A 9,284-nucleotide genomic window follows, 5' to 3' on the forward strand; every position below is an offset into this window, starting at 1 on the left:
CGGTTTGTTTCTAACCAAACTATATCGTATGCTTTCTTAACAATCATGACTCCAATTATTAGACTTCTGAATGAACTTTTGTGTCCTTTTGAAGCTTGAAGAGGTGATCACCATTAACTGCTATTTTATGACATCACTGAGCACAAAATGTTTTCACAATTTCTCACTTTGTGTTAAGAAAAAGAAAAGAAAGGGTTATAACAACACAGGGCTGAGGAAACAATGACTGAATTTTCATTTTTGGGTGAACTATCCCTTTAAACTCCAAACAGCAGGGACATATGATGTGAAATATTATAATAAGATACCAACAAATATCAATCATTCAGTGATAAGTGAAATATCTGGTAAATGGGGAGTGGAGGTGGTGTAGTGGGCTAAAGCACATAACTGGTAATCAGAAGGTTGCTGGTTCGATCCCCACAACCACCACCATTGTGTCCTTGAGTAAGGCACTTAACTCCAGGTTACTCCGGGGGGGATTGTCCCTGTAATAAATGCACTGTAAGTCGCTTTGGATAAAAGCATCTGCCAAATGTAAATGTAAATGCTGTGAAAAAGCAGCACATATCTGGTTTCTGCAGTATTTTATGTCAAAATGTATATTTGACAACCATAATATAGAAACATTACAGAAGCAGGCATGAGTCTGCAGTCACCTCAAGTTTTTCCGTTTTCTCTCTGAATTAGTGATGACCAGTTCATGAGCAAATCGTTCTTTTGAGCCGGTTCTTTTTAGTGAACGAGTTGAACTAGTTCACCAAATCGGACTGAATCAATGAAAACTATTTGCGGTCAACACTGATCCATAAGTTACTCTATCTTAATCTGTCTCTCGGATGTGCCTGACACTCCGAATCGAAATTAGCAGATAACAGATAGGGAGTAAAATGATCCTAGAAATGGTGATATCTGCTTGTGGCAGGGCGGAGGGCGGGGCCGGGTCGTGATCCTACACACCTGGTCCCGTATTAGGCTAATTAAGCCACCGTGAATGATAAAGGTCGACTGCAGAGGATCGTGCGGGAGAGAGAGATCGTTGACGGACGATCACACTGCTTTTTCCAACTCTTCTTTGCAATGAACCGTTCCAACTAGTTCACAAATCTGACTGAACCGCTCAGGCTGCGACAGTTCTCAAGTCAACAGTACACTCAACTGAGAATCTCCTCTTTCATTGGTGTCCGACATACTGAGAACCGATGAGCTGCGATGAGATGACATTGAGCATGTTTGTGATTAAGGGGCGAAATGTATATTTCAGGTGTATTTTGCTGAACATCAGAGACTGTTAAAAACATACTGGAAATATGTTTATGACTTGATTGTATTACTGTTTTATCAATGTATGAAGATGATCCAGTTTACAGCTCTCAAGTCAACAGTACACTGATCCGAGGACAGCAGCTATTGCGTTAGCAGTACTTTGAGTCGGTCGCAGCAGTTCTTGTGTCAACAGTACACTGATCCGAGGACAACAGCTCCGAGCAGTACATCGAGTCTTTCGCAGCAGTTCTCGATTCAACAGTACACTGATCCGAGGACAGCAGCTCTCATGTCAGCTGTACGTTGTTCCGTTCGCAGCAGTTCTCGAGTCAACAATACACTGATCCGAGAACAGCAGCTCTGGCATCAGCAGTACATTGTGTCATTCGCAACAGTTCTCGAGTCAACAGTACATTAATCCGAGGACAGCAGCTCTCGCGTCAGCTGTAGGCTACACTGAGTCGATCATAGCACTTTGTGCTGTCACCAGTTCACTGAACTGAGAATCGCCTCTTTCGGACTTCAGTGAGTAGCTGATGAGCATGCGTAAACCGAGGACTTCAATGAGGGGCCAAACGTTTCAGTCGAGAGATGTAAACAAAAATTACTATTGAATATTGTGCATGCAGATTATATCTGATGTTGTGATGAGTTGGATCATAGTTTCTGTAAAAAAAATAAATAAAAAAAAATGGGTGAGTTGATTAAGACTAGTTAAATCACGTGTTATGCTGTAGAATACATGTAGACTATCCACGTTTGTATGTCAGTGTCAGTAGGTGCAACACTTGAATGTATTGTAAGATCACTGAATGAAACACTGATGACAATAAATGCCCTCATTATTATAATTTAATTAAAATAATATGTTATAATCAGCAATAAGCCCTTGCATATGGCTTTATTGAATGTGTCTCTGCGTGTATTCTACTAAACCGGCATATTAGCATTATATACTTTACGTGATTACCAGGTGAATCGTTTTTTTATTATTATTTTTTACCAGTTCATTGAAACGAACCGTCCGAAAGAACCGGTTTGCGGAAAATAATCTGACTTCCTATCACTACTCTGGAGCATTTTCATAGGTCGAATAGATTACAACTTTTCCTTTAGACATAATCTGGCGTTGAGCGGCAATAATCTTTTAAATCTGTTAATTCCAAGGATTGATACCCGAAATACTAATGTAAATTTTCCTAGCATATCTCTAAATCTTAAATAAAAATCCTAGACAAAATAATCTCAATCGACTGTGATTTGTCCAAACTATGCAGCGCTGAGAAACGTAACAGATATCACATGATGATGGCGTACTTCAGCAGTGGAATGGACAATAATTTGCACCTGAATTGATGATGAATATTAGCAGACGCTGAATTAAAAAATAAAAAATACACAGAGAAGCGTTAAAATAGAAGAATTACTATGTACTCGAATCGTGTCTGACCAATCAGAGACAACATCCGCGACGCTAACCCCTCCCACCTCAGAACCTTGTTTCATTTTTCCGTAGTTCTATGGGGAGTCGCCCATAGTAACCGCCTGAGCTGCTCAGACAGGATTAGCGAGCAGCGATGACGAGACCAAAATAAAAAGACGGAAGAGAATAAATATATAAACACACTGGATAGACGTATTCAACATTCTACACGGATATTAACATCAGTGAACTGCTCCTACTGGGTATTTCTATGTGTTTTCAGCGGTTCGGGCCGGTGATGAGTAAGTTCCGGTGTAAACTGTCACGAGATGAAATGAGTCAGATCTTTATGATCATTAGATGTACGATAATTTGACAATTTAATCTGAGGATGAAGATCAGATCTGTGATGAAAAAGTATGAAAAACACCTCTCTAGTGATTTGATGATTTTATCTGTGGATTTCAGCAGTGTGTTTGGCCAGTGAAGCAGTGGTTTGTGAAGACATGAGGACACTGCTCGTTTTGACCTGTCTGCTGTTATTCACTCAAGCAGAAGATCCAGATCAACTTGACCAAAGCCAGAAACCAATCCAATACCTGCGCATTGGCGACGGCTCCTCACGAGAGTTTGAGTTCCCCCAGAACACGCGTGGTGTCATCGTCATTTCCAGTCAGTACCGGAGCTCTGGGGGGCGTAAGGGTCGAGAAAGCCTTAAACAGACGGTTCGTGTGAGATCTCTGGAACCTGACGTGATCTCCATCCTCAACGTGAGCAACAGCGGGCATACTGGAGCTTTGAGCAGTTACGTCATCAGCATCCGTTCCGGTGTCCCAGGAACAGCTCCATTACTCATCCAGCTGCTGGATCTGGACCGGGACTCAGACCCGGTTCTGATTGAGGAGCGGACCGATTACTCCATCAGGGTGGCGTCTGGCGGCGATGATGTGGCCGCCCGGCTCCTGGAGTCTGGTGGGCTGTCGCACTTTTCAGAGAACCCAGTTCTGTTTGCCCTACTGCCGCTCATCTTCATTAATAAATGTGCATTTGGCTGCAAGGTGGAGATTGATGTTCTGGTGGGTCTGCTGAAGAGACCGATGCCACTGTTGCTTGGTGTCGCAGGTCAATTCCTCATAATGCCACTGTATGCATACACTCTGTCCCGCCTGGCATCCCTTCCCAAGGCGCTGTCACTGGGTCTGGTCATCACATGCTCGGCTCCTGGTGGAGGTGGAGGTTACCTCTACAGTCTGTTGCTAGGTGGAGATGTCACGCTGGCCATCTCCATGACACTCATCTCCACCATGGTTGCAGTCGCAGCGATGCCGCTATCCTCCGCGTTTTATGGCTGGCTATTGGGGGTTCATGCCGCTCTTCATGTGCCCTTTGTCAAGATTCTCGGCACGCTGCTCTTCATCGCTATTCCTATCTCGCTGGGCATGCTGGTGAAGCTTCGTCTGCCCGCCGTCACCAGTGTCCTGCTGGCCCTCATCCGCCCCTTCAGCTTTGTTCTTATTGTGGGAGGAATCTTCATGGCCTATCAAATGGGCTCCTCCATCCTTGCCAACGTGCGGTTTCTGATTGTGGCCGCGGGCGTAACTGTGCCCATCTTCGGGTTGCTGGTTGGGTTTGGGATGGCACGGCTGGCGGGGCTTGCGTGGCCCCAGAGGAAGACCGTCAGTATTGAGGTGGGCGTGCAGAATAGTCTTCTGGCTTTGGCGGTCATGCAGCTGTCATTCCAACGGACTGAGGCAGACTATGCATCCCAGGCACCCTTCATCGTGGCGCTCAGCAGCACGTCAGAGATGCTTCTGTTAGTACTCGCTCATTTTGCCCACCGGCGCTTGTGCCTGCCGCCCACTTCTCGAACCACCTGATCTCCAACATGAAGCCAATAGCTGCCAAACATTACTGCCACAGTGGACACTGATGTGCGATCCATCAGCAGACAAAGTTTGGAGTATTTCTGTCTTAAAACCAAAGGCCTTCGCTCATTGTGGCCATTTTTATTTCAGCCTCTCTTTTTTTTTAAATGAGATTTTAATAATCACAATCTTATGTGTATTACAGTGTTTATGGAAGAGATATTTTTCTAAGTAATTTTGCCCTTTGTTTTGTTTTGTTTTTAAATACCAAACAGTTTGTTTGAGTCTTGTTTACAGATGATGTGTGAATGAGATTTTGAGATGATGTCGTAGGTGATTGTTCAAGTGATTGAATCCACTTGAATGGTGGTGGTTTGTGAATAAATGCTTTTTGGCAATACAAAACTGTCTCTTTCAGTGTAAGCACAAAGGCTTACCTTTGTTCATGATTGTTCAGGGTGATAATGCATCTACTTCTGTGCTCAGGATATATTTCTTTATTTGCTTACATGCAAATGTAAAACCAAATTTTAACCCTGTAAAATGAATCCTGTTATGCTGTCTATACAGCATGCCAACCAGCAAATTGAACCTTTAGTCTAGAGTTGTATCCCCCCCAATATCAAAAGTGACATCTGCAAACAAATGGTCATAGAGCTTTTCTCAGAGCCCTCTTTACATTTATTCAATAATTTTCACAATTACTGTTCAGAAAATTTGTGTCACGGTGGTTTGTTGTTCACACAGGTGTTCGAGTAACCCCAGGAGTAGAGTAGCCCTATATTAACAATGGACAAGTTCCATTAATGCAGTGGTTCTTAATTATTATTTTATTTGTCCCACACCCCTCTTTGAAGCAGAAAAAAAATCTCCCACCCCATAATCAGTTTATATATATATATATATATATATATATATATATATATATATATATATATATATATGAAATACAAATTTTTAAAGTTATGCATTTGAAAAGAAACCACTTTAAAAACATTAACTGGTTGTCACTTTTTCTGATGGCGTTATTTAAAAAATGCAATAAACCTGCATGCACTCTTTCAGTTCTTACTCAAAAATTACACTCTTAATTCATAAAAAAAATATCTGAATGAACTTTTTGTCACTACATTGTTCTGTTATTTTCTTTATATCTTTTGTTACAAACATAAAGCATTTAAATTAAATTTTTTTTTAAATATCCAAAAATAGAACAAAAAGTGATACTACATTGCAGGAGCAAAGTTAAAGGAATAGCTCATCCCGATATAAAAATTCTGTCATCTTTACTGAACCTCAAGTCATTCCAAACCAGTATGACCTTTTCATCAGTAGGGCTGGGCGATATGGCCAAAATTGTTATCACGATAATATTTTTCATATTGTTCGATATTGATATTTATCACAATATACATTTACACATTACACTTTTTTTTTTTTATTTCAAAGTTGACGGAAGAAAAGAAGAACAAATTTATTCTAAACAGTCAAAAAAAGTCCAGAGACGGATCAATTGAAAATGAATGTTAAAAGATCATCTGTTTGTTCTGAAGCATAGTGACATCAGTCCAGTATTTGTTGGAATATGTTTACATTAAAATTAAATATTTTTTTATATTTCTTTAAATTCAGATACCCAAGTATGGGGCATAGAAGCCCTTTTAGTCTTTCATTATCCATTCCAGTCATCTAATTCATTTTTACAAAATTAGAACAGAAATCGATTTGTTTATTATTAAAGACTCATAACATGCTGATTAATAAATATACATTTAGAAGAGAAAAACTTTTCGGAGGTGCTTTGAAACCATGTTAACTCATGCGGCGCTTCATGTCTACACACATGCAGGGAAAAGAGGTGACACGTGACAGGTGAACTTATTTTAAGCATCTCAATGCATTAAAGATATAGTAAATTTATAATAAATATATGTGCTGTTTTATTTAATCAGTTTTTAGAGCTTTATATACATTTTCACATTTCACTGATGCTTTCCTTCAAAGCACCTTACAGCGCATTCAATGCATACATGTTATCAGTTTGCGTGTTCCCTGGTAATCAATCTAATGATCCTGCTGTTTCTAATGCTCTACCAGTTGAGCTACATTAATACTGGAACAGTTGCTGTCTGTTTTAGCAATAAGGATTTACCCACTATTTAAAAAGTTTGTTAATTTACTAAGCTATTATAGACGTACCAGATAGGGTTTCAAGATCAAGCCGACAATACTGCGTGGACCACAAGAGACTGCAGAAATAATAGCCTACGTGTGTATACTTTATGCCTAAAAAGAATAAATAGCCTAATATTAATACTATTTTTCTCCTTTTTTATTTCGTGATATGTTGTTTTTAGTAAATATTGAGAGACACGTACAGTCGTTGACTTGGCTCAGTGAAGTTCTTGATTGCACATTTGTGTGTGCTCAACACAGTGAAACAAACTGGATACCACATCAGTGCTACAGCTGCGTGCATTCAGAGAGATCTTTTTTCATTTTGTAATTTTATTTTTGTATAAATAATTTTTTCTTTTTCTTTTCTTTTTCAATGTGTCACATATGCCATGGATTCAGCTGGTCTCAGAAAGATTTGCCAAGTCTCGAAGGCTTGAGTCACCTCACTGTGCACTGTTGCCTCACAGCAAGCAGGTCACCAGTTCAAGTCCCGCCTCAACCTGTGCCTTTCTGTGTGGAGTTTGTATGTTCTCCCCGTGTTCACATGGGTTTGCTCTGGCTTCCCTCCACAGTCTGTGTGGAGTTTGTAAAATTGCCCATAGGTGTGAGTATGTTTGTCTATGTTGGTTATGTCTGTGATGGACTGGAATTCCCTGCCTTTGGCCTGAGACACCTGGGATAGGAAATAGTAGGGTGAAAAAGTCATGGCTTGCATGGCACATGAACATGAATCACACGATAACTGCCTTAGATCTCGAGCACTTATTTCACTCCTCCCCTGACAGCAGTCGCTTACTCTCTTCTTCTTTCAAGGTGAGGTGTTTGGCATCTCAAACGAGGCTATTGACCTATTGATGATTCAGGCAAAAAGGCGTGACCTGTGAGACTGACCTGGTTTTGGAATGAATCAGGTTTTCTTGAAGTATTTGCATGTATGTATACATATTCACCTATATATTTTAACAAGATGAAAAGTAGCCCCACAGCATAGCATCACTACTTCATACAGATTGTGTTTTATGAGGCGTGGTCAGCGTTAGATTGGCGCCACACATATAGTTCTCTTCTGAACACAGATTCAACTGGCTCATTGTCATGCTTCTTGAGTAATGTTTCTGCAGAGCAGATCTCTTTATGTGCTTTATCTTTTAGCTGTTTACAGCAGCTGATCTTTGGTCTCTCTCCTAGTTATGTACAAGAGAGTTTATTGATCTTTCCTCATCACTGTGACTGTGTACTTTCCTGAATTTAGCCACCAGTGCTAACTGGGACATCCAAAAATGTAGTTATTGTTTGTTACAAATGGATGAATTTGTTTTACAGTATTACTTTTTAGTTTTAGTATTTTTAGTATTCAAAATGAATGTCATAGTGCTCCACTGGCCAGTGAATGTGGTAAAAATTAGGGTTCTATTAATGATTAAAAGAAAAACTGTTTTTCATCCGTGTGAACTCTGAACCTCTGCTCCACACACTGTAAAAAATAAAATTACCATTTGTCCAGCGTACTGTGATTTTTGAGTCACATATATTAGGAATTGTGAATAACTGTGAATCTACATAAAAATACATGTTAATCCAACAGAATGCTACAAAATGTCACACTACATGTTAAACAATGTTTTCTGGACAAACGTTTTTATGTTGACCGGCAAAGCTGGGAGCAAAATAGTTTGCGCATGCGTGATGAGAAAAACATTGCGCCAAATGCACAGGGTTTCCTTCTCCATTTTGTGCTTTAGCTTCTCGTTTTATCGGTCCCATGTGGAATTCGCTCAATCCTGATTCTACGAGGATCTAAATATTGCCCTACTGCTGTAGGTGAGTATTAAAATTACTTTGAATTTCATGCATGCAATGAATTGTATATTCCTGAGCTGACGGTGTTTTATTCAGTGGTGATTTCGTTGACGAATAATTTTCGTCACTGAATTTTTACAGACGATAACTAAATAAATAAACCGTTTTGAATGGGAAAAACTATGACAAAAATCTGAAGTTTTCGTCAACAAATAAAAACTAGACGAAAGTGTTAGATATGGAATATTTGGGAAGAGATCCAGTCAGAGCATGTCCTGGGTTTGTGATATGTGCTTGCAGAAAACTATGAGAGCCTGGCCACTACCTATTACGTTTAAAAATTTTAATGTTTAAATGTATATTAGCTGTTTCTATGTGCAGTTTCAAAGTTGAAATTTCACACACGCATAAAGACGCGCCGATTTATGTTTCTGCCGGTGGATGCTCTACGTAAATTTGGTCCGTTGGTACCTATGGTTGCTACACGTGAGTGCTCGGCATTCTCCGTGAGTGCTCGGGCCCTGAAGCACCCAGGGGATCGGCGCCTGCACGCATATGTATACGTATATTTGTGCTTATAGAACAATAATTCTTAAAAGATTTCTTTGTACATCATATGATTTTAAATATGGGGACATAAAGATATTGTTTAGGTGTAAAATGTGACTCTTAAATGCATTACATTCTATATTTTATAATAAATGTAATTAATATAAAGTTGAGATTCTTACAATTTAAGGTTCTAACTGATC

At 39.8% G+C, this 9,284-nt stretch overlaps 1 protein-coding gene across 2 annotated transcripts; it reads left to right on the top strand.

Moving 5' to 3' along the window:
* The first annotated feature begins 1,572 nt into the window (after positions 1 to 1,572).
* slc10a3 (solute carrier family 10 member 3) lies at positions 1,573 to 4,959 on the top strand. Of its 2 annotated transcripts, none has more exons than XM_052119182.1 (2): positions 1,573 to 1,961; positions 3,158 to 4,959. In XM_052119182.1, the coding sequence occupies exons 1-2, from the start codon at positions 1,958 to 1,960 to the stop codon at positions 4,564 to 4,566; spliced, it is 1,413 nt and encodes a 470-aa protein (XP_051975142.1). In that variant the 5' UTR covers positions 1,573 to 1,957; the 3' UTR covers positions 4,567 to 4,959. The 2 variants fall into 2 exon arrangements, with proteins under 2 accessions (XP_051975142.1, XP_051975141.1); XM_052119181.1 differs by lacking the exon at positions 1,573 to 1,961 and adding an exon at positions 2,796 to 2,991.
* The last annotated feature ends 4,325 nt before the right edge of the window (positions 4,960 to 9,284 follow it).

The sequence above is a fragment of the Xyrauchen texanus genome, chromosome 46 (assembly GCF_025860055.1).
Source record: "Xyrauchen texanus isolate HMW12.3.18 chromosome 46, RBS_HiC_50CHRs, whole genome shotgun sequence".
Taxonomy (NCBI): Eukaryota; Metazoa; Chordata; class Actinopteri; order Cypriniformes; family Catostomidae; genus Xyrauchen; species Xyrauchen texanus.

Excerpts from the sequence above, each read along its gene's own strand:
- slc10a3 (XM_052119181.1), top strand. The coding sequence starts at position 2,961 with ATGTGTTTTCAGCGGTTCGGGCCGGTGATGA. Across the intron at positions 2,992-3,157 it reads GCGGTTCGGGCCGGTGATGA|CAGTGTGTTTGGCCAGTGAA; the intron begins GTAAGTTCCGGT and ends TGTGGATTTCAG.